This window comes from Hyla sarda, chromosome 3 (genome assembly GCF_029499605.1).
Source record: "Hyla sarda isolate aHylSar1 chromosome 3, aHylSar1.hap1, whole genome shotgun sequence".
NCBI lineage: Eukaryota > Metazoa > Chordata > Amphibia > Anura > Hylidae > Hyla > Hyla sarda.
In genome coordinates, this window is record NC_079191.1 from 128104782 (window position 1) to 128131422 (window position 26641).

At 44.3% G+C, this 26641-nt stretch overlaps 1 protein-coding gene and 1 long non-coding RNA gene across 3 annotated transcripts in view; one reads left to right on the top strand and one right to left on the bottom strand.

Annotated features, from left to right (window-relative positions):
* The window catches only part of KCNAB1 (potassium voltage-gated channel subfamily A regulatory beta subunit 1), a 424457-nt gene that overhangs the window by 307833 nt on the left and 89983 nt on the right, over positions 1–26641 (top strand). For both annotated transcript variants that reach the window (XM_056565010.1, XM_056565011.1), the window contains exon 3: positions 24571–24608. In XM_056565010.1, coding sequence (XP_056420985.1) covers positions 24571–24608 — 38 coding nt within the window. The remainder of the gene's footprint in view (positions 1–24570; positions 24609–26641) is intronic.
* LOC130361700 (uncharacterized) overlaps positions 1–26641 on the bottom strand; it is a 65931-nt gene that overhangs the window by 33589 nt on the left and 5701 nt on the right. The gene's annotated exons all lie outside the window — the stretch shown is intronic.

Sequence of the window (26641 nt, forward strand, 5' to 3'; positions counted from 1 at the left end):
ATGGGAAATATATGTTACGGCATAACTTCCAAACGGCTGGACATATTTCGATAATACTTAGTCACATGTTACTTATATGTCCACTTAAAATATAGGAGAGTTAATTTAACCGTTAACTACCACCATTTGTGAGGGTCGGGGTTTTTGTTTAAAGTCCCATGCAAATCAACGGGAAATGTATGTTCCCATATAATTTCCGTACGGCTGGAGCTATTTCAATACCTGGTACACATATTACGGGTCGGGATATGAGGTCGGGATGGGAGGTCGGGATAGGAGGTCAGGTAGGAGGTCAGGATAGGAGGACAGGATATGAGGACGGGATAGGAGGTCTGGATAGGAGGTCGAGATAGGAGGACGGGATAGGAGGACAGGATAGGAGGACGGGATAGGAGGACAGGATAGGAGGTAGGGATAGGAGGCCGGGATAGGAGGCCGGGATAGGAGGTTGAGATAGGAGGTCGAGAAAGGAGGACGGGATTGGAGGTCGGGATAGGAGCTCGAGATTGAAGGACAGGATAGGAGGTGGGGATAGGAGGACAGGATAGGAGGATGGGATAGGAGGATGGGATAGGAGGTCGGGATAGGAGCTCGAGATTGAAGGACAGGATAGGAGGTGGGGATAGGAGGACAGGATAGGAGGTCAGGATAGGAGCTCGAGATTGAAGCACAGGATAGGAGGTGGGGATAGGAGGACGGGATAAAAGGACGGGATAGGAGGTTGACATAGGAGGACGGGATAGGAGATCGGGATAGGAGGTCAGGATGGGAGGACGGGATAGGAGGATGATATAGGAGGTCGGGACAGGAGGTCAAGATAGGAGGACAGGATAGGAGGTACGGGTCGGGATATGAGGACAGGATGGGAGGTCGGGATGGGAGGTCGGGATAGGAGGTCAGGTAGGAGATTGAGATAGGAGGTCGGGATAGGAGGTCGGGATAGGAGCTCGCGATTGAAGGACAGGATAGGAGGTGGGGATAGGAGGACTGGATAGGAGGACGGGATAGGAGGTCGAGATAGGAGGACGGGATAGGAGGATAGGAGGTCGGGATAGGAGGCTGGGATAGGAGGACGGGATAGGAGGACGGTATAGGAGGTCGGGACAGGAGGACGGGATAGGAGGTCGGGATAGGAGGTCGGGATGTGGGGTTGGGATATGACAACAATATATGAGGACGGGATATGAAGTCAAAAGCTTCCTCCTTTGTTTATTTTCCTCCCCAACAAGGATTAGGAAGGAAAACCGAGCAACGCCGGGTACTCAGCTAGTATATATATAAAACTCAATGTGTGTATGTGTGTGTGTATGTTCCAGCATCACGTCCAAACAGCTAAAGATATTAACATGAAACTTGGCACACATGTTACTTATATGTCAACAACAAACATAGGATAGGTGATTTAACCCTTACTCACCCCCATTTGCCAGGGGCGGGGTTTATGTTTAAAGTCCCATACAAGTCAATGGGAAATATATGTTACAAACAACAACAAAAAACGTGGTCTCAAATGGCTGGAGTTGCTCAACCCCAAATGCAGTTGTGCATATATACTGGGGGAGCAGATCCTGCCCTTGTAGTCCGTTGCTAGGGGCGATCCCCAGCATAAAAATGTATACAATGGAGGATGCCTGCAGCGGACTACAAGTGCCACAATAGAATCCTACACCAGATAAACGGTGTGGATGTGTAACAATTAGAATAATACAATACAGAAATTTAGGTGCTCTACTGTGGTAGATGTATACAGTGACATTGGCTAATCCCTCAACACTGATGTTAAAATTGAGACATTCGCCAGTGTATCCTTATATAAAAGGACACACCAGAGCCCGCACACCAACGCCAAGGTTTCTCAGATGGCACGGGACCTAACGCTAACCTACCTGTGCGTAATAAGCAAAAACCAGGGGCCAGTGGGCAATTACAGCAGCACTAGGTCGACATGCAGCCTGCTCCCAGTTCTCTCCAGCGTGACTGAGCACACATACAATGGAAGGGGGGAGAGAGGCTACAAGCCCCACCCAAGTTGGCTGATATAGGTGCATGGCCTCACAGGTGCAACCCTAATGCTGCCTGGAAAGTGTTCAAGGCGCATTAACATATGGAGTTTACACACCTCCACGTATAAATTTACAAACAACAACAAAAAACGTGGTCTCAGATGGCTGGAGGTGCTCAACCCCAAATGCAGTTGTGCATATATACTGGGGGAGCAGATCCTGCCCTTGTAGTCCGTTGCTAGGGGCGATCCCCAGCATAAAAATGCATACAATGGAGGATGCCTGCAGCGGACTACAAGTGCCACAATAGAATCCTACACCAGATAAACGGTGTGGATGTGTAACAATTAGAATAATACAATACAGAAATTTAGGTGCACTACTGTGCACCTAAATTTCTGAAATATATGTTACTGCATAACTTCGGAGATACAGCTGGAGATATTTCAATAATACTTGGTCACATGTTACTTATATGTCCACTTAAAATATAGGATAGTTAATTTAACCCTTAACTACCCCCATTTGTGAGGGTCGGGGCTTCTGTTTAAATTCCCATGCAAATCAATGGGAAATGTATGTTCCCACATAACTTCTGTATGGCTGGAGATATTTCAATACCTGTTACACATATTACGGGTCGGGATAAGAGGTCGGGATATGAGGACGAGATAGGAGGACCAGGATAGGAGGTCGGGATAGGAGGTCGGGATAGGAGGACGAGATAGGAGGACGGGATAAGAGGATGGGATAGGAGAATGGGATAGAAGGTCGAGATAGGAGGTTGGGATAGATGGACTGGATAGGAGGATGAGAAAGGAGGTCGGGATAGGAGGTCAGGATAGGCGGTAGAGATAGGAGGATGGGATTGGAGGACGGGATAGGAGGTCGAGATAGGAGGATGGGATAGGAGGTCAGGATAGGAGGTCGTGATAGGAGGTCGAGATAGGAGGTAGAGATCGAGATAGGAGACCGGGATAGGAGGCCGGGATAGGAGGTCGAGATAGGAGGACGGGATAGGAGATCAGGATAGGAGGCAGGGATAGGAGGTCGAGATAGGAGGACGGGATAGGAGATCAGGATAGGAGGTCGTGAGAGGAGGTCGAGATAGGAGGTCAAGATAGGAGGTCAAGATAGGAGGTTGAGATAGGAGAACGAGATAGGAGGACGGGATAGGAGGTCAGAATAGGATGTCAGGATAGGAGGTCGGGATAGAAGGTCGGGATAGGAGGTCAGGATAGGAGTACAGGATAGGAGGTCGGGATATGGGGATATGGGGTTGGGATATGACAACAATATATGAGGATGGGTTATGAAGTCAAAAGCTTCCTCCTTTGTTTATTTTTCTCCCCAACAAGGATTAGGAAGGAAAAACCGGGCAATGCCGGGTACTCAGCTAGTATATATATATATATATATATATATATATATATAAAACTCAACATGTGTGTGTGTATGTTCCAGCATCACGTCCAAACAGCTAAAGATATTAACATGAAACTTGGCACACATTGTTGCTTATATGTCAACAACAAACATAGGATAGGTAATTTAACCCTTACTCACCCCCATTTGCCAGGGGTGGGGGTTTTGTTTAAAGTCCAATACAAGTATATGGGAAATATATGTTACTGCATAACTTCCAAACGGCTGGAGATATTTTGATAATACTTAGTCACATGTTACTTATATGTCCACCTAAAATATAGGATAGTTAATTTAACCCTTAACTACCCCCATTTTTGAGGGTCATGGCTTTTGTTTAAAGTCCCATGCATCAATGGGAAATGTATGTTCCCACATAACTTCCGTACAGCTGGAGATATTTCAATACCTGGTACACATATTACAGGTCGAGATATGAGGACAGGATGGAAAAACGGGATAGGAGGTCGGGATAGGAAGACGGGGTATGAGGACAGGGTATGGGGTTGGGATATGACAACAATATATGGGGATGGGATATGAAGTCAAAAGCTTCCTCCTTTGTTGATTTTCCTCCCCAACGTGGATGAGGAAAGAGAAACCGGGCAATGCCAGGTACTCAGCTAGTATAGATATAAAAACAGGAAATGCTGACCACTGGCAATGACCACCAGGGGAAGCTAAGGAGCTTACTTAACACTGTTATTACTGAGTCCAGTGCAGCTATCGGCAGTGACAAATCTTGCACTAGGCCAACAAGGCCCAGGCCTAGAGAGGCACTTTTTCGGGGGATGGCGGTCGGTTGATGGGTTGTTTCACAAAACAGTATGTGTCTGCAGTGGGGTGGGTCACATTACCAAAATACACTACTAGCTATTGGTATCCAGCATGTCCTTGTCTTTTAACAAAACTTTTGACATGCCACAGGCACATGTCAAATGTTTTGATCAGTTGGAGTGTTCTGAGCCCCACCAAATGTTAGAATGAACGAGGAAAAGCATGCAGCTGTACACTTCACTCCTGGCTTAATGCAATCTCCATCCAGCTGCACTAGACAAGTTCCATTGACGTATAATGGAGACTTTCTGTTGCAACTGGACAGAGATCCTAGTGAACCGCGGAGTGCAGCGCACAGCAGCACACTTCTCCCCATTCGTTCTTATAATCATTTGAGGTCTGAAGACACCAAACAAACAAAAGTTTAGTTATGTGACAAGGGAACTAATTCTATCTCAATTCTATGTTTATGCAGGAGAATTGGAGTTTAGTACCAAAAAATGGAGCCCTGATCACTTATATTAGAATTTAATAAACTCAGAATATTGAACATATTAAGAGATCATGTGGACATTTAATTTAAGGTCTTCTTGATAAGTGACATACAGCTCCATATATAGCTGTGTTATACCACTGATGTGCCCAGCAGTAGCGGGGATCTGAGATAACACCCTACATGTCACAGTCAATAGTGTCCATGACATATCTACACAGTTATGAGGAAGGGGGCCTTCTGTAACACAATTGCTAATACAATTGTGTGATATTGGGGTGTGGAGAGGTTAACAAGGCAGCTAAGATCCTAGTGACGGCAGGTTGTGTTTTTGTTTGTCTTTGTCCACCACGCATTTACACAACCGTCACTCCCCCTCCCATAGCCACGAATGGAGGGGGCGTGGTGTGACATCATAGACACGGAAACCCCAAGCTTTCGTGTTAAAAACGCTGTGTAGCCGGCCCTGAGATTTCAGGAGGTCCCAGCGGCCGAACCCCCCCCCATGATCAGACATCTTATTCCCTATCCTTTATATAGGGGATAAGATGTCTAGGGGCAGAGTACCCCTTTAAGAAAGCATGTACTGAAGTGGTGGTCTGAGGGGGGAATCACATGTCCTAGCTGCAAAGTGCCTTAAATGTATGGATGTAATTCAAGTCAAGATAAAACACAATACACTGCAAAAATGTAGCTGATGAGTTTTTTGGAAGCAAATCGTTGAACAGTAGAAAATAAAAAAAAAACTGATTATTTTCAGATACTGTTGCCCTTACACTTGCATTTCAACAGTGCAGTAATTTGAAGGGCCATAGTTTTGTGTTTTCTAGCTATAACAGTCAATCACAGTCTGCAGACATTTTTGCAGTCTTTCCACACTGAGATGCGATGAAGAAAACATTAGACCTCAACACAACTATCATCTGAGCAACTCAGATCAGATGCCCCTACCAGGTAACGACCAACAATCATTCCCCAAAGGAACTCTGACAGGTTTAACATATTACAGCCCTAAAACAAATAAACTGATTTTTACAACAGCAAAAGTAATAAAAGTTATCAACAGTGATGTAAGCTGTAACAGTGATGTAATGTGAAAGCGTTTGTCAAGTTCAATCTATATCTCTATTGCGTGCCTACTGAGTTGATCCAGAGGAAGGCAAAAAACACTTATGAGGCTGATGCCAATTGCCAAATACCGGGGGGGGAAATTCCTTTCCGACTCTAAATATGGCAATCAGAATAAATCCCTGGATCAACTTTTTGGTCCTATAAATCTAGTATCCATAATTTAGTATCAGTTATTATTCTCCAAAAGCATGTCCAGGCCTTTTTTGAACTCTTTTTATTGAGTTCACCTTGACCTCTTCCTCTGGCAGAGAGTTCTATATCCTCATTGCTCTTACAGTAAAGAAGCCTGGCTGTGCTAGTGTAGAAACAGTATGGATAGAGCCCTGGGTACAAATAAATCATGGGAAACATCTCTGTACTCCCCTGATATATGTATACATAGTTATTAGGTTGCCTCCAAGACATCTTTTTTCCAAACTAAATAACCCTAATTCTGATACCCTGCACTGCACACAGTATTCCATGTGTGGTCTGACTAGTGATTTGTACAGTGGTAGAATTATTTCCCTGTTGTGGGCATCTATGCACTTTTTGATGCACCCCATGATTTTATTTTCCTTAGCAGCAGCTGCCCGATACTGGTCACTACAGCTAAATTTACTGTTAACTAAGACTCCTAAGTCCTTTTCCAGTTGTCCCCAGTGTTTTCCCATTTATTACATATTCCCAGCCCTGATTTTTCCTCCCCATGTACATAACCTTACATTTATCATTGTGGAACCTCCTCTGCCACTTCTCAGTCCAAGTCTGCAACGTATCCAGATACATTTCTAACAGTCCACTTTCCTCTATTGTGTTATCTACTATACACAGTGCACTGTCCTCTATTGTGTTATCTACTATGTACAATGCACTGTCCTCTATTGTGTTAACCACTATTTAACAAAGATTGATATTTTACTATTTAATCTCTCCATAAGTTCATAATAAATATAGCTAACATGAATAGCACCCAAATCTGGCCCCTGTGGTACCCCATCAGTAATAGTCACTCAATTCGAGTATGTACCATTAATAAGAACCCTCCTTACAGCATTTACACTACATATGATCCGTTCTAATATTTTTCCTATGTATTTGAGATCTCCATCAAACAAGTTGCATCAAAGCTGTCCTGTGCGAATAAGGCTATAAAAGGGTTGTTTGAGTTTCCTTTTTTAATATGGGTTCCTTGACAACAAGTTGACCACAAGGGAATCCGCTGCTGACCAGCTGCACGCCACAGTCAAACCTGTCTACAAGAGTTCAGTTTTCCAGGGAACATGAAGCATTACACAGTCCTCATTATATTGGTGGGCTGTCTGTGTACTGTGTGGTTATTCCAGGTCCTCTGTGAGATTTTCTCTGCTACTACTCAGCTGACGGATCGATGAGGGTCTTGAACTGGAGATTTCTCATCTATTGACTCAGACGTACTTAATAGAGTAGTGGAAATGGGTTTTATAAACCTGATAACTCCTTTAAGCTGCTGTCAGTAAAATAAGTAAATACCGAATTCCCAGTTTCCATTTGTAGAAAAAGTGAATATTGCCAAAGAAACAGCAGACCAGAAATAGTGCAAGAAGGAGCAGGCAGACATTTTTGCCAATGTCGATTTATCCCTAACTTGTTTGTGTGAACAAGTTCATAAGGTGTGAACCTGTAATGACTGCATGTGGCAATTATATCTTGTAGTTATATATACCCATGCTGCTATAAATAGACATGAGATAAGAAGAACAGGAAGAAAACGTTATGTGCATTAATATATTATTAAGGATTTAGACGTATTTAATTTATCATTATGGATATCAATGTCTATACGGCTCAGCCTAATTTCTAGGAGGAGTACTATTTATTTCCCTGCTATAACGGAATATACATTTTACAGATTTTAGGGACATTTTGCATCCAGTGGGAACACAAGTTCTATATCTAAGGATAAACTAAGCAAAATAAATGTATTCCCTTCCGTTTGCGGATTGTGTGCCAACAACTCATGAGGACTATGATCCAGGCGCCACATGACAGTTTTCCTTGACTGGAAATATCCAGAGTATAATAGGATTATGAGATTATGGAAATTGTGTTACTTTTGTAAGAGATAATAAGCGTTTGGATAAAATATAAAACTATTGATTAAATAGAAATAATGGGGGGAATAAATAAAGAAAAAAAATATTTTTAATACTTAACTTAGACTATGCATTCTTCATATGCTCCAGATTTTTTAAGTAGTGCATCTTTAAAGGGGTACTTCGCCCCTAGGCATCTGTTCATGGGGGTACCACCGCTGGGGACCCCCGCAATCTCAGCTGCGGCACCCCAGACATCCGGTGCATGGAGCGAACTTCGTTCCGTGCCGGATGACTGTTGATGCGAGGTGGAGGCTCGCGACATCACGACCACACCGAGCAGTGACATCAACAGAGGGGCATGGCCGTGATGTCACAACCCACCAGCGCTGCACCTTTGGATAGGGGATAAGATATCTAGGGGCTGAGTACCCCTTTAAGCTGTTTTAGTTTGCACCATCTTAAATTTGGCTTCATTTTTGGTGCATTTGTTTGGTATGTTTAAGCCACATCCCCCTTTATAAAAGCCATGTCCCCTTTTGCTAAGCCCCGCTTAGGAAAGATGGACGCTTTCTTACAGCTCCACTGATGTGAACCTTATAAAGTGACCTCTATAAAAAGTTGCACGGTTTAGGTAAAAAAAACATGGAAATCAAACAGATGTATGTAATAAAAAAATAAATTAAAAAAAAACAACGAGCCTTTCTCCTGCTCCTTAAATTGCCATGCTAACACTGCCAGCATCATATATAAGGCATGAATCATTTATAAAAAGTCAAAGGAAAACTTATTTTTCATCATCTTATTTTTCATTGTACAGACATTTGATCTAACAAAGTGTTACAAATTCTGACCATTCCATGCTTACAAGTTATATATTAATACTATTAATGCAAATACACATTAGAAGTTAATATGACAGGGATGTCAATACAGTTAATACCCTATGGTGCCAATTATGTCAAAGTATTGTGAGAAGGTGAAGGGCATTGTGGTTGATGGTCGGTATGTGTTACCAAGGCTCCTGGCCTTGGTGAAGTAAGAGCCGGTATTTATTCAGTGTCTGTGTTGCGATGCAGACTGACACTGTTGCTGTAGTATGGCTGGAAAGCCAATCCGGGATGGCTCTTACTGGGAATGGTCAAGTGTTGGGTGGGGGCCATTCCCCACAATCCAGGCCGTTTTTTGTTGGCCTTAAAGGCCAGGCTGCTCCACCAGCTGAGGGGGATTTGCATGTTGCAGCTCACAGTGCCAGAGAGCTGAGTTTTGAGATCTTCCTTGTGGAGTGTGGAAGCTGGTGAGCAGAGTGTCTGGAGGCTTGGAAAAGGCTTGATGCCGCATGGTGTGGACTCAGGTGTGAACAAACACCTAAGGAACGCAGGTGGACTTTTGTTACTTTTTCTTTGTTCTGCATTTAAGACTGTTTGCCAAGTGTGAATAAAACACTGAACTTTGATTAAAAAAGTTCTGTTTCTGTGCCTCTATACTGCAACTGCACCTGTCTGCAAGAGCAAGTCATCACAGTATATTTAGTATATCTTCAATACTACGGTACATATAAAACAGTGTTCTGCACACATTTAACATTGTTTTTATCTCACTTATGTTAGTGAGAAATTGCAATAAAGTGGTACACACAAAGAATGCTTTTTATTACAATAACAAACAGAAAAAAAAACACCTAAAATAACTGGAAAAAGAATGTAAATTCCATATATGTTTATTTCTTGTTGTTGCTTATATGACAGCTGTGCTCAAGCACAAACAGAAAACAATAAAAGGCTTGCAGCTATATTGCATAGCCCTGGTTATTAAAGGAGTACTCTGGAGCAGATTACTCCTGCTCTGTCCTGCCCAGGCTGCAAAAAAAATAAAAATAAACCATCACTCACCTTCCTGGGTTCCCGCGGAGCGCCACTACAGCTGATCGGTTCTCCGGTCCATCTTCTTCACACTTCCGTGTGAACGAAGCGTCACATGGCACTCAGCCTATTATGGGACGAGGCAGAACATTGTGGCGCCATGTGACGCTTCATTCACACGGAAGTATGAAGAAGATGGACCAGATGACCGGTCAGCTGTAGTGGCACTCCACGGGAACCCAGGAGGGTTAGTGATGGTTTATTTTCTTTTTTTTTTTGCAGCCCGGGCAGGACGGAGCAGGAGGAGACTGCACCAGAGTACTCCTTTAAAGGGACCCATCTCATCAATTGTTAACCTTGGTTTCCCTGTCCTAACAGCAGCACAAGTAGGGCATCACTGTCCCTGTGAAAAAGCAGGACTGGTGGAAATTTTATGAATAAATAGAAATAAATACATAATTAGCCCCAATTAAGCCCCTATGGGAGGACCCCCCCTCTTAACAGGGTTTGCAATAAGTAGAAAAAAAAATAATAGAGGGAGGGATATTTTGTGTGCTGCTGTTAGTATTAAGGGAAAGCAAATTACCATTGGCAAATAATGATTCAGTCCCCTTACAGCCAACTAGCAGCACAAGTGGGGTTGTATCAAGAGGAGTACCTGTGAGGGAGGGTCTTCCTGCTTTACTAAATTCAGAATAAACCTTCCAAAGTCGGTATCTCCTTAACCTATCAAGTTAAAGAGTACCTCTCAGGATTTTGTTACATTTTATAATCCTTCCAGTTCACTGCCCCCATCATGATAAACCACCCCCTGCCTTTATTTTTATTATTTGTTAGTTTTCTACCTTGATATTGCTCTGTATTTTCTGCTCAGTCTCTGCTCTGTATTTTCTGCTCTGCTACACACAGCCCAGAGCAGTTCAGTGTGAGATGAGCTCTTATTGGCTAAGGTTGCACACACAACCCCTCAGCACTCCAGACTGAATTTCCTGATTTAGTTTGCATACAGGATGTAAAGTGTAACATGCTGCCCGTATATGACGGGGGCAGTGTGCTGGGGGGGGATGTAAGTAACGGGGGCAGTGTGTGGGGGGCATGTAAGTGACAGGGGCAGTGTGTGGGGGATGTAAGTGAAGAGGGCAGTGGGGGGGGGGCTGCACATATGTGCTCTAGAGAAACAACACTCTTCTCTGCTGTAGATGTTCCGCATGGGTTGAACGAGCATGGACAAACAGGGAGCAGCAAAATGTAGGTTTGGAGGCTTTTGAGACCCGTGTTCTTGCTAAACTGGGGAGATTTATTTAAAAGATGTCCAGCGGAAAATATGCTGAGTAGCCCATTGCAACCAATCAGAGCTCTTCTTTCATTTTTCCTAGGCCTGTGTCACCCCATACACCCCCAATCCCCACCCCACCCCCCACCCCCCCCCGCCCAAGTAATTTTTAGTCTTTAGCTTGTTGTGATGGATGCCAGCGGTGTAGCACGTTGTGGAAAATTATTGCCAGTATAATAATAGCATATACCAATTGCCAAGTAAGGGGAAAGCACTAAAGAAGTTTTTACCATGTAAGACTACAGCTCTCAGTATAATCTAAGTAATGGTAAGGCTATACTGGGAGCTGTTGTTTTATCCATCATAACTGCAGAACTGACTACAGCTCTGATGGGACATAGTGAGGCAAGATGCACAATGATATCAGTGACTACAGGTGACGTCTTCTCTATAGTCTTCCCTTCTCTAATTTAGATGGTACATACCGCCAGGACTTCATCCAGATACATCTTCTATCAGTAGAACTTGACCCCCAGGTGGCATTGGCTCCTTACTTTGTCAGTACTTTCTGATACTTTATATGAAAATGATAATTAATATAATGTTGCCACACACTGTACCCTCTGAATATAATACTTCCACACATTGTACCATCAAAATAAATTACTTCCACACACTGTACCCTCTGAATATTATACTGCCACACACTTTACCCTCTGAATAATACTGCCACACACTATATCCTCTGTATATAATACAACCACACACTGCGCTCTCTAAATATAATACAACCACACACTTTGCTCTCCAATATAATACTACCACACACTGTTTCCCCTGTATATAATGCTACCATACTGTTTCCTCTGTATATAATACTACCACACACTTTGCTCTCTGAATATAATGCTACCACAATCTGTGCTCTCTAAATATAATACTACCACACACTGTACCCTCTAAATATAAAACTATCACACACTGCACTCTCTAAATATAATACTACCTCACACTGCACCCTCTGAATATAACCTTGCAATACAATGCACCCTCTGAATACAAGACCACAACATATTGGGCCCATAAAAACTACCACCCCAGAAATTCATTATATACAAGATACCTCTAAAATGCAAAACACTCTGTGCCCCTCACATATAGTAATAATCCCCCCTGTCCTGTGCCTCCCACATAATAATAATAATGCCCCTGTCCTGTGCCCCCAAATTAATAATAATGCCCGCTGTCCTGTGGCCTCACATAATATTAATGTCCCCGTCCTACTATACCTTGTGCACTGTACAGGGTTAACATCACAGTGATAAAAACTTTAATGCCCAGGGCGGGAAAAGGGGTTAAATAAACCAAGAAAAACCTCCAAACCCCAGTCACCAAAGTGACGGGGTTAAAAACCCTTATTGAAAATTCCCTCCCTAACTGTAAATATAAAACTTCACTTTTATTTCACTATTATTAAAAAACTACAGGGGACTTTTTTAATAATAGTGAAATAAAAGTGAAGTTTTATATTTACAGTTAGGGAGGGAATTTTCAATAAGGGTTTTTTACCCCGTCACTTTGGTGACTGGGGTTTGGAGGTTTTTCTTAACATCACAGTGATGTCACAATATAGAGATCATACACACAGTGATGTCACAGTACAGGGATATTGGACACAGTGATGTCACAGTACAGGGATAATATACACAGTGATGTCACAGTACAGGCATAATACGCAGTGATGTCACAGTACAGGGATAATACACAGTGATATCACAGTACAGGAATAATACACACAGCAACGTCACAGTACAAGAAAAATACATACAGTGATGTCACAATACAAGAATAATACATACAGTGATGTTAGAGTACAGGGATAATACACAAAGTGATGTCACAGTACAGGGATAATACATAGTGATGTCACAGTACAGGGATAATATATAGTGATAAAGAAACACACAAAGCGCTTCCCTGTGCGGAATCACCGGGAGACTGAGATGACTTGAACAACATGAATTCGCTCACCTGGTGTGGTTGTGCAGAATCCAGGCACAACACTTACAAGGGCGTGGATGTAGTGTAGCTGCTGCGGCTTCCCAAAGCCGAGAAACTCGGTGTGGTGGATACAATCAAATGGAGAAGGAGGAAGCGGGAAGCTGGAGTCGCGCTGCTACGTTCAGATGCACGAGGCAATGGGACATGGAAGAGGTGAGTTGAATTATTTTCTTATATACATGCGACGTGTTTCTGGGAATAACCCTTTCATCAGGCATGAAACTAACAGCAAAGAGAAAGTTTAAATACACTGAGGATATAGTGACATCATCACCAGAAATAAGGAGCTCCAAAGTGTGTAGGAAAACCAGGAAAAAAGGGATTATAAATCAGGGAAATTCCAGGTACAAATACATATAAATAAATAACAACATTAAAACCACAATAAAAGTACTATAAATAGTGTTGCTCGCGAATATTCGCAATTCGAATATTATTCGCGAATATCGCATATTCGTGAATTCGCGAATTTCGCGAATATAGCGCTATATATTCGTAATTACGAATATTCGTTTTTTTTTTCTTCACAGTACACATCACTGTGATCACCCCTCTCTGCTTCCAGCTTGTGTGGTGTAAAGAAGGCTGTAATACTACTGTGTGAGACTGGCGCGCAAAAATTTGCATATACGAAAATTAACATATGCTAATTTTCGCATATGCGAATTTTCGCGTATGTTAATTTTGTATATGTTAATATTCACATATGTTAATTTTCGCATATGCGGAAATAAAACGAGAATATAACGAATATGCGAATATTCGCGAATATATGACGAATATTCGTCCATATATTCGCGAATATTCGCGAATTCGAATATGGCCTATGCCGCTCAACACTAACTATAAAGAACATAACATTCTGTCCTTTCAATGCATTCATTAAGACCCCCCGGCCAAAAAAATTCCCTAAGACTTGTAAATAGGGAATCTTTTTGGATATTCCTTTTTAACACACTCTGGCCGGAGGGTCTTAATGAATGTATTGAAATGACAGAATCTTAACTTTTATATGTCTTTTTTACATGTTCTTTATAGTACTTTTATTGTGGTTTTAATGTTAATTGTTATTTATTTATATGTATTTGTACCTGGAATTTACCTGATTTATAATCCCTTTTTTCCTGGTTTTCCTACACACTTTGGAGCTCCTTATTTCCGGTGATGATGTCACTATATCCTCAGTGTATTTAAACTTGCTCTTTGCTGTTAGTTTAATGCCTGATGAAAGGGTTATTCCCAGAAACACGTCGCATGTATATAATAAAATAATTCAACTCACCTCTTCCACGTCCCATTGCCTCGTGCATCTGAACGTAGCAGCGCGACTCCAGCTTCCCGCTTCCTCCTTCTCCATTTGAATATATGGTGATGTCACAGTACAGGAATAATAAACACAGTGATGTCACAGTACAGGGAAAATACACAGTGATGTCACAGTACAGGGATAATACACACAGTGATGTCACAGTACATAATACACACAGCAACAATGGAGAGAAAGACAAGCGCACTCACCACGTATTGAGCTTCATCTGTGCTGTTTATTGGAATTCATCCGAATACAGAGGCAAAAGGTGCAGGGGGATGACGAGGGAGGTGTTCATGGGCTACAGAACCGTCTTGCGCTCCATGAGCTTTATTAGGCCCCTACTAAGTAACAGGTAAGGAGGTGTGTTTAAAAAGGACCCAGGCGGATGTGTATCCTTGGTAACATATGCACAAAAACACTGTTTTAATACACCAGGTGTGTGTTTAACAAACATCATTCAAAATATAAGATACCTTAATAAAAACAACACTCAATTACCTAAAAAGACACAGGATACAGGAAGGAAGCTTTCCGGAAGGGGTGAGTTATAAAAATATGCTCATCTCTTTACGGTCATTAAGAACGAGTGGACCTGTGGTGTTCAATTGCATGATCCAGAAAGCTTTCTTCCGTAATAGTTGTAAATCTTTATCTTCGAATCTGATCGCTTTTTCTACCCTTTTTAGGGCTTCAAATTTCAATGTGTCAGGGCGGCTTCCATGGGTATCGTTCATATGAGACATGAACCTGGAGGCTCATATGCCTGTTCTCAGAGAACGGAGATGTTCTCTCACTCTATGGAAAAGCGGTCTGATCGTCTTCTCTATATAGAAGAAACCACAATCGCAAATTAGGGAATGAACTGTATGTGTGGACAGACATGTAATGAATTGATTAACCTTTATATTATGTTCTCCTAATTTTATCAGATCGCCTTTTAAATTATGATGGCAAAAAAAGAGCATGACCCACATGGAAAATTGCCCCTGGGTCTCGCATTACTTAGCCAATTCTCTGCAGTTTTATTGGATTTTTGTTTTCTTTTAATATAGTTCTGTAATGTCCTGTTCCGTTTATATGTAACAATTGGTTTGCTTGCTGTGAAATCTTTTAGATCTTCATTTCTTTCTATCATATACCAATTGTTAAAGATGGCTTGTTTTATTTTGCTGTTCAATGAAACGAAAAAACATATCAGTTCAGTTTTTTCTTAGGTTTATTTTGTTTGTGGCGTATTATCGGCTCTCAATCTTGCCTTGTTAATGACATCTACTGCATATGTTCTCTGTAGGAAGCATTCAGCCAGTTTAGACACCTGTTGTTGGTATTGTTCAGCATCATTGTTGATGCGTTTTAGGCGAATAAACTGGCTGTATGCTATATTGTTTTTAGTGTGCAATGTGACGATTTATAATGGAGAAGGGAATTTTTGGAGATGGGTTTCCTATGTGATAATCCGATCATTGCTGATTTTGAGTTTAACATCCAGGAACTCCAATGTCTTGCCACCGAAATTTGAGGTAAATCTCATATTAACATAGTGTTGTTTAGGTATGTGACGAAATTATCAAATTCATTGTTAGTACCTTCCCAGATTATGAGGATATCATCCACATATCTGTGGAAGGATTTAATGTGTCGAGAAAAGGAGTTTCTGGATAAGAAAACAAAATCACTTTAAAAAAATGCTAGAAAAAATGTTTGTGTAACTGCACGAGATGGGTGTCCCCATCGCAGTGCCTCTCAATTGCCTAAACCATTAACAGAAAGTGAAATGATTGTTTTTAAGAATAAACCTAACAGAGTCAGTGACAAAATCAATAAAATTGGTGGATTTATCTGTATACGCCAGGAATAGACGGAGAGCCTGTATACCCGCATCGTGAGGTTTTATTCCCTAATTTGCGATTGCGGTTTCTTCTATACAGAGAAGACGATCAGACCTCTTTTCCATAGAGAGAGAGAACAGCTCCGTTCTCTGAGAACAGGCATATGAGCCTCCAAGTTCATTTCTCATATGAACGATACCCATGGAGGCCGCCTGGACACATTGAAATTTGCACACCTAGAAAGGGTAGAAAAAGCAATCAGATTCGGAGATTTACAATTATTACGGAAGGAACTTTCTGGATCATCTCACCTCTTCCAGAAAGCTTCCTTCCTGTATCCTGTGTCTTTAGGTAATTGAGTGTTGTTTTTATTAAGGTATCTTATATTTTGAATTATGTTTGTTAAACACACACCTGGTGTATTGAAACGGTCCGCCTGGGTCCTTTTTAAACACACCTCCTTACCTGTTACTTAGTAGGGGCCTAATGAAGCGCATGTAGCACGAGACGGTTCCGTAGCCGTGAACACCTCCCTCCCTCGTCGTCCCCCTGCACCTTTGCCTCTGTATTCGGATAAATTCCAATAAACAGCACAGATGAAGCTCAATACATGGTGAGTGTGCTTGTCTTTCTCTCCATTGTTTTTGTGAACTTTGGGGTTTATTTACTAAGAGTGGAGTGTAGGTTTCTTTGTGGGTTTTGCCTTCCGACTGGTATTTTCCCACGGTATTTACTAAGGTTTCCCTACATTTAGCACTTTTCCCTACATTTAGCTTTTTTTACACATGTTCTGATCTGTCTGGTTTTCCTCAGCTCAAATCCACCACATTTTCTGTGGAAACCATAGTAAATATGTTGGGGTTTTTCAAAACTGTCGGACCACGCCCCTTTTGTCAGGACCACGCCCACTTTATCCCATGACCATGCCCCCTTTTCGGGGATTTCTTGTAAAATGGAGGGTTTTGTTTTTTTGGGTCTCAAATTGTGTCGCAAGGGACGTGCGACACAATTTGGGCGCAAAACCCGACAAATAAGAGTCGGAATCATGTTATAAATAGTAAATAAACCCCATTGTATTTTCTGCTACAACAAGTTTTGCACCACAACCACCTGTGAATTACAGAGCCACTGCCAAATAGTGTGTATTGAAAGGCTCCCCATTCAAGAATTTGCCACACAGCAGTGCCAGGTAGCTGTCTCTCTTTCTGCATATAATACACACAGTGATGTCACAGAAAAGAGATAATACACACAGTGATGTCACAGTACAGGGATAATACACACAGTGATGTCACAGTACAGGGAGAACACACACAAGTGATATCACAGTACAGGGATAATACACAGTGATATCATGGTACAGGGATAATACACACAGTGATGTCACAGTACAGGGATAATACACAGTGATGTCACAGTACAGGGATAACACACACAGTGATGTCACAGTACAGGGATAATACACACAGTGATGTCACAGTATAGGGATAATACACATAGTGATTTCACAGTACAGGGAGAACACACACAGTGATATCACAGTACAGGCATAATACACACAGTGATGTCACAGTACAGGGATAATACACAGTGATATCATGGTACAGGGCTAATACACACAGTGATGTAACAGTATAGGGATAACACACAGTGATGTCACAGTACAGGGATAATACACAGTGATGTCACAGTACAGGGATAATACAAAGTGATCACACAGTACAGGGATAATACACACAGTAATGTCACAGTACAGGGATAATACACACTGTGATGTTACAGAACAGGGATAATATACACAATGATGTCACAGTACAGGGATAATGCACAGGGATGTCACAGTACGGGGATAATACAAAGTGATCACACAGTACAGGGATAATACACAGTGATGTCACAGTACAGGGATCATACACCCTGATGTTAAAGTACAAGGATAATATACACAGTGATGTCACAGTACAGGCATAATACACACCGTGATGTCACAGTACAGGAATAATACACACCGTGATGTCACAGAACAGGGATAATACACACATTGATGTCATATTACATGGATAATGTACACCCTGATGTCACAGTACAGGGGTAATACACACAACAAGGGCACAGTACAGTGGTAATACACACTGTGATGTTACAGAACAGGGATAATATACACAATGATGTCACAGTACAGGGATAATGCACAGGGATGTCACAGTACAGGGATAATACACAGTGATGTCACAGTACAGGGATAATACAAAGTGATCACACAGTACAGGGATAATACACACAGTGATGTCACAGTACAGGGATAACACACACCGTGATGTTACAGAACAAGGATAATATACACAATGATGTCACAGTACAGGGATAATGCACAGGGATGTCACAGTCCAGGGATAATAAAAAGTGATCACACAGTACAGGGATAATACACAGTGATGTTACAGTCCAGGGATAATATACACAGTGATGTCACAGTACAGGGATAATACACACCGTGATGTCATAGTACAGGGATAATATACACAGTGATTGTTACGCCGAGCGCTCCGGGTCCCCGTTCCTCCCCGGAGCGCCCGCCTCATCCTCGTTGTTGCAGCGCCCCGGTCAGATCCACTGACCGGGTGCGCTGCGGTCCCGCCTCCAGCCGGGATGCGATTCGCGATGCGGGTGGCGCCCGCTCGCGATGCGCACCCCGGTCCCCGTACCTGACTCGCTCTCCGTCGGTCCTGTCCCGGCGCGCGCGGCCCCGCTCCCTAGGGCGCGCGCGCGCCGGGTCTCTGCGATTTAAAGGGCCAGTGCACCAATGATGGTGCCTGGCCCAATCTTCCCAATTAGCTTAATTAGTTTCCACCTGTGCACTCCTTACTTATACCTCACTTCCCCTGCACTCCCTTGCCGGATCTTGTTGCCCTTGTGCCTAGTGAAAGCGTTCCCTTGTTTGTTCCTAGCCCGTGTTCCAGACCTCCTGCCGTTGCCCCTGACTACGATCCTTGCTGCCTGCCCCGACCTTCTGCTACGTCCGACCTTGCTTCTGTCTACTCCCTTGTACCGCGCCTATCTTCAGCAGTCAGAGAGGTTGAGCCGTTGCTAGTGGATACGACCTGGTCACTACCGCCGCAGCAAGACCATCCCGCTTTGCGGCGGGCTCTGGTGAAAACCTGTAGTGGCTTAGAACCGGTCCACTAGCGCGGTCCTCGCCATCCCTCTCTGGCACAGAGGATCCACTACCTGCCAGCCGGCATCGTGACAGTAGATCCGGCCATGGATTCCGCTGAGGTGCCGCTGTCAAGTCTTGCCGACATTTTCACGATGATCACCCAACAAAATCACCAGCTGGCATACTTGTCCTCCGTGAAACAGCAACTGAAGTCACAGTTACAGCAGCTGCTGTCACTGACACAGCAGCTGCAACTGCAACAACCATCTCCTCCGCCGTCTCCTGCAACTCCTCCGCAGCGTCCGGCCATGGATTCCGCTGAGGTGCCGCTGTCAAGTCTTGCCGACATTTCCACGATGATCACCCAACAAAATCACCAGCTGGCATACTTGTCCACCGTGACACAGCAACTGAAGTCACAGTTACAGCAGCTGATGTCACTGTCACAGCAGCTGCAACTGCAACAACCATCTCCTCCGCCGGCTCCTGCAACTCCTCCGCAGCAACCGGCCGCTCCTAACCCCTGCTTGTCCCTGCCGGACAAATTTGATGAGGACTCTAGACTCTGCCGTGGTCTCCTTTCTGGAAAGGCCTTGTCTGGGGCCACACCACTCTGGGACCGCAATGATCCTGCCACAGCCACAGTCCAGTCCTTCTTCGCTGAGGTCCGTGGTGTCTTCGAGGAGCCTGCCCGAGCTTCTTCTGCCGAGACTGCCCTGCTGAACCTGTCCCAGGGTGTTTCTTCCGTTGGCGAGTACGCCATTCAGTTTCGTGCTCTTGCTTCCGAGTTGTCCTGGAATAGTGAGGTTCTCTGCGCGACCTTTAAAAAAGGCCTATCCAGCAACATTAAAGATGTTCTGGCCGCACGAGAAACTCCTGCTAACCTACATGAACTCATTCATCTTGCCACTCGCATTGACATGCGTTCTTCCGGATGGCGTCTGGAGCTCCGCCTGGATATGGACTTTGTTCGCACGAGGCGTTTTTTCTCCCCGGCTCCTCTCTCCTCTGGTCCTCTGCAATCCGTTCCTGTGCTTCCCGCCGCGGAGGCTATGCAAGTTGACCGGTCTCGCTTGACACCTCTAGAGAGGACACGACGCCGCATGGAGAATCTTTGCCTGTACTATGCCGGTACCGAACACTTCCTGAAGGATTGTCCTATCCGTCCTCCCCGCCTGGAAAGACGTACGCTGACTCCGCACAAAGGTGACACAGTTCTTGATGTCAACTCTGCTTCTCCACGCCTTACTGTGCCTGTGCGGATATCTGCCTCTACCTTCTCTACTATGGCCTTCTTGGATTCCGGATCTGCAGGAAATTTTTTTTTGGCCTCTCTTATCAACAGGTTCAACGTCCCTGTGACCAGTCTCGCCAGACCCCTCTACATCAATTGTGTTTACAATGAAAAATTGGACTGTCTCGTGCGTTACCGCACGGAACCCCTCCTAATGTGCATCGGACCTCATCACGGAAAAATTGAGTTTTTTTTCCTCAGGTTCTTTGGCCCCAAGAAGAGGGGGAGACCCAAGGGGGGGGTACTGTTACGCCGAGCGCTCCGGGTCCCCGTTCCTCCCCGGAGCGCCCGCCTCATCCTCGTTGTTGCAGCGCCCCGGTCAGATCCACTGACCGGGTGCGCTGCGGTCCCGCCTCCAGCCGGGATGCGATTCGCGATGCGGGTGGCGCCCGCTCGCGATGCGCACCCCGGTCCCCGTACCTGACTCGCTCTCCGTCGGTCCTGTCCCGGCGCGCGCGGCCCCGCTCCCTAGGGCGCGCGCGCGCCGGGTCTCTGCGATTTAAAGGGCCAGTGCACCAATGATGGTGCCTGGCCCAATCTTCCCAATTAGCTTAATTAGTTTCCACCTGTGCACTCCTTACTTATACCTCACTTCCCCTGCACTCCCTTGCCGGATCTTGTTGCCCTTGTGCCTAGTGAAAGCGTTCCCTTGTTTGTTCCTAGCCCGTGTTCCAGACCTCCTGCCGTTGCCCCTGACTACGATCCTTGCTGCCTGCCCCGACCTTCTGCTACGTCCGACCTTGCTTCTGTCTACTCCCTTGTACCGCGCCTATCTTCAGCAGTCAGAGAGGTTGAGCCGTTGCTAGTGGATACGACCTGGTCACTACCGCCGCAGCAAGACCATCCCGCTTTGCGGCGGGCTCTGGTGAAAACCTGTAGTGGCTTAGAACCGGTCCACTAGCGCGGTCCTCGCCATCCCTCTCTGGCACAGAGGATCCACTACCTGCCAGCCGGCATCGTGACAGTGATGTCACAGAACAGGGATAATACACACATTGATGTCATATTACACGGATAATGTACACCCTGATGTCACAGTACAGGGGTAATACGCACAATGATGGCACAGTACAGTGGTAATACACAGTGATGACAAAGTACAGGGTTAATACACAATGTACAGGGTTAATACACAGAGATAATATACACAGTGATGTCACAGTACAGGCGTAATACACAGTGATGTCACGGTACTGGGGTAATACACAGTGATGTCACAGTACTGGGGTAATTTACACAATGATGGCACAGTACAGGGTAATATGCACAATGATGGCACAGTACAGGGGTAATATACACAGTGCTGACACAGTACAGGGATAATACAATGTGATGTCACAGTAGAGGGATAATATACACACTGATGCCACAGTACAGGGATAATATACACAATGATGTCACAATACAGAGATAATATACACAGTGATGTCACAGTACAGGGGTAATTTACACAATGATGGCACCATACAGGGTAATATGCACAATGATGGCACAGTACAGGGATAATACACACAGTGATGTCACAGTACAGGGGTAATACACACAGTGCTGTCACAGTACAGGGGTAATATACACAGTACTGACACAGTACAGGGATAATACACACAGTGATGTCACAGTACAGGGATAATACACAATGATGTCACAGTACAGGGATAATATACACAATGATGGCACAGTACAGGGTAATATGCACAATGATGTCACAGTACAGGGATAATATACACAGTGATGTCACAGTACAGGGATAATATACACAATGATGGCACGGAACAGGGATAATACACACAGTGATGACACAGTACAGGGGTAATACACACAGTGATGTCTCAGTACAGGGGCAATACACACAATGATGGCACAGTACAGTGGTAATACCCAGTGATGACAAAATACAGGGTTAATACACAATGATGGAACAGTACAGGGGTAATTTATACAATGATGGCACAGTACAGGGTAATATACACAATGATGTCACACTACAGGGGTAATTTACACAATGATGGCACAGTACAGGGGTAATATACACAATGATGGCACAGTACAGCGGTAATATACACAATGATGTCACAGTACAGGGTAATATACACAATGATGACACAGTACAGGGGTAATTTACACAATAATGTCACAGTATAGGGGTAATTTACACAATGATGGCACAGTACAGGATAACATACACAATGATGGCACAGTACAGGGGTAATACACAGTGATGGCACAGTACATGGGTAATACATAGTGGTGGCACAGTACGCGGTAATATACACAATGATGGCACAGTACAGGGGTAATATACATAATGATGTCACAGTACAGGGGTAATTTACACACTGATGGCACTGTACAGGGGTAATACACCGTGATGGCACAGCACAGGGGTAATACACAGTGATGGCACAGTACGGGGTAATATACACAATGATGGCACAGTACAAGGGTAATACACAATGATGGCCCAGTACAGGGATAATATACACAGTGATGTCACAGTACAGGGGTAATACACAGTGATGGAACAGTACAGGGGTAATATACACAGTGATGTCACAGTACAGGGATAATATACACAGTGATGTCACAGTACCGGTATAATACACGGTGATGGCACAGTACAGGGGTAATATACACAGTGATGTCACAGTACATGGGTAATACACAGTGATGGCACAGTACAGGGGTAATATACACAGTGATGTCACAGTACAGGTATAATACACGGGGATGGCACAGTACAGGGGTAATATACACAGTGATGTCACAGTACAGGGGTAATACACAGTGATGGCACAGTACAGGGATAATATACACAGTGATGTCACAGTACAGGGGTAATACACAATGATGGTACAGTACAGAGATAATATACACAGTGATGTCACAGTACAGGTATAATACACGGTGATGGCACAGTACAGGGGTAATATACACAGTGATGTCACAGTACAGGGGTAATACACAGTGATGGCACAGTACAGAGATAATAAACACAGAGATGTTACAGTACAGGGATAATACACAGCGATGTCACAGTACAGGGATAATACACCGTGATGTCACAGTACAGGGATAATATACACAGTGATGTCACAGTAAAGGGGTAATATACAGTGATGTCACAGTACAGGGGTAATATACACAGTCATGTCACAGTACAGGGGTAATACACAATGATGGCACAGTACAGAGATAATATACACAGTGATGTCACTGTACAGGGGTAATATACAGTGATGTCACAGTACAGGTGTAATATACACAGTGATGTCACAGTATAGGTGTAATATAAACAGTGATGTCACAGTACAGGAGTAATACACGATGATGCCACAGTACAGGATTACATTTCACAGTGGAGGGGGGAGGGGGGTAATGAGGAATGGCAGTGGTCAGGGCACAGTATTTATACTTCTACCTGTGTAACCTGCCAGCCATGCCATAATCCTCTGTTCGGCTGAGCAGGCAGGCCGACATCGCCCAGTGTATGGCAGTGTTTCCCAAGCAGCGGTGCCTACAGATAATGCAAAACTACAACTCCTTTGGCTTTGGCTGGACATGCTGGGAGTCGTAGTTTTGCAACAGCTGGATGCACACTGCTTTGGAAACACTGCTGTATGGAGGCAGTGAAGGCCGGATGAGGTGACACCATTGCGGAATTACTTCCCGCTTGGTGGTGTCATCTCATTTGCGGTACGCACCCCCCCCAGCCCCCCCCCCCCCCCCCCTGGCAATGCCACTGATTTTTAACCATATTACGAATAGTACATATATGTTGTTGTCTTCATTATATGAAAGTTTTTGCTAATGACAGGTACACAGAGAATCTGCCAAGGTTTGTTTTACATTGTAACCTTATTTTTCCATTGTAATAGTACATATTACATTTTTATTTTCAGGAACCTGGGTGACATTTGGTGGACAGATTTCTGATGAGGTAAGATACATGTTTGCGGAGATGTATGTTGTGGCTTTGTATGCTTTGCTTGTTTTAATCAATATTTAGAATTATTCAGTTTAGCACTGATAGTAAAGCAAACATGGAAATCTTTTATACCGTGAGATTGTGAGAGGGATTTTACTACTGACATATTCTATAGCTTTATACAAGCATGCGTACAACATAAGGCTTCATCATTCACTTAAAGCGGGGACATATACTGCCTTATCTGACAACAGCATAAGTACTGAGCTCTGAAATAATAAGGTTTGCATTATTTGACAAAGAATTGCTGAGTAAATGACAGGACTCCTAGGAGAGACAGTGAGAGTCCTGCTTACCCTGCCTGTAAAAATATATATATATAAAAATATACAGGCACTGATGGGGAGAAAGCTGTCATTCACATTGTATTGGAGAGGTAAGAATGACTCTTAAAGGGGTAGTCCGGCTTTACACATAGGGGATAGGGGATAAGATGTATGATCGCAGAGGTCCTGCCGCTGGGACCCCCGTGATCTCTGTGCAGCCCCCCACATTTTGTGATGAGCGCTGCCTCCGAGACGTGGACATGACATCATGGCCATGCCCCCTCCCATAGACATGAGTTGAGGGGGCGTGGCCGTGATGTCACGTCCCCGTCTCGGAGGCAGCGCCCGGCACAGGATGCCGGGGGGCTACACCGAGATTGCCGGGGTCCCCAGCGGCAGGAATCCTGCAATCATACATCTAATCCCCTATACTTTGGATAGGGGATAAGATGTATAAAGCTGGAAAACCCCTTTAAAGTCTCTTCTAATAGTCCTACCACAAGCAATACTTCTTTTTCATTGGAAATTATTGCTACAAATCATATCAACCCAGAGATGTACTAAGGAGGGGGTCAGCCACCGCACTTGCCTGCAGTCATGTAGAGATGTAAAGATGGGGTGCATACAATGGGTCTCTGGAAATTCTGCTTTCCCCCTCTTTCTCCTTCATTCCCTTTGCTTAAAAATAATGTGTCATCAAAAAATAACCCATTGTTTAAAGCAATAATTTTTATGTTAGCCATATTTTTTAAGAATTGTTAGTGATGTGTTTTCTAATTTAGCATTTTAAAGGGGTACTCCGGTGCTTAGACATCTTATCCCCTATCCAAAGGACAGCTATCACGCCCCCTCCCGTAGGCTTGCATTGAGGGGCAAAGCTCGACGTCACACGCCGCCGGCAGTGTGGTCGCCGGTAATCAGACCCGGAGCGAACACGCTCCGGGGACTGATTCCAAACGGGGTGCCGCGTGAAAGATCCCGGGGGTCCCCAACGGCGGGATACCCGCGATCAGGCATCTTATCCCCTATCCTTTGGATAGGGGATAAGATGTCTAAGCACCGGAGTACCCCTTTAATTTCTACATTTTAAAATAATGCTGTTCTCATTCTGGCCACTAGGGCTAAAACTAGGCTGAGGCTCCAGTTCTGTACAGATCATTTCCCAGTTATGCCTTTCTTCTATAAACAGACAGGAGTGTTATGAATCATGGCAGGTGGTGGATCCTCTGGGCCTGTGTGGAAGGAGACTTGAGCTGTGCCAGGGATAGGGGTCTAAGGTGCCACTTGTTTTCACCAGAGCCCGCCGCAAAGTGGGATGGTCTTGCTGCGGCAGGTGGCACCCAGGTCGCTACCCCTGGCATGACTCATCCACACAGGTAGCTGGGGAGTGACGTGGCACTGACAGCAACTGGTAGAACGTGGCTGGCAGGATGTGGCGGGATGGCAGAATAACAGGGCTTAAACACAGATACAGGATAGGGCGGAACAAGAAACAGATACACAGACTCTGGGAAACAGGACTTCACTAAGGCTAGACAACCAAAGATCCGGCACAGGGAACAGGGAGGAGCAGATACTTATGGACAAGGGACAATTGGTACTGGCAAGTATCTGGCAATGTGGTCCAGCTCGCTCCACCCGTACACCCCCGACATGGATTCGCACCCAGCCCGGTGCACACAAATCCAAATGCAAGAACGGCAATCCAGCGTGGGTAAG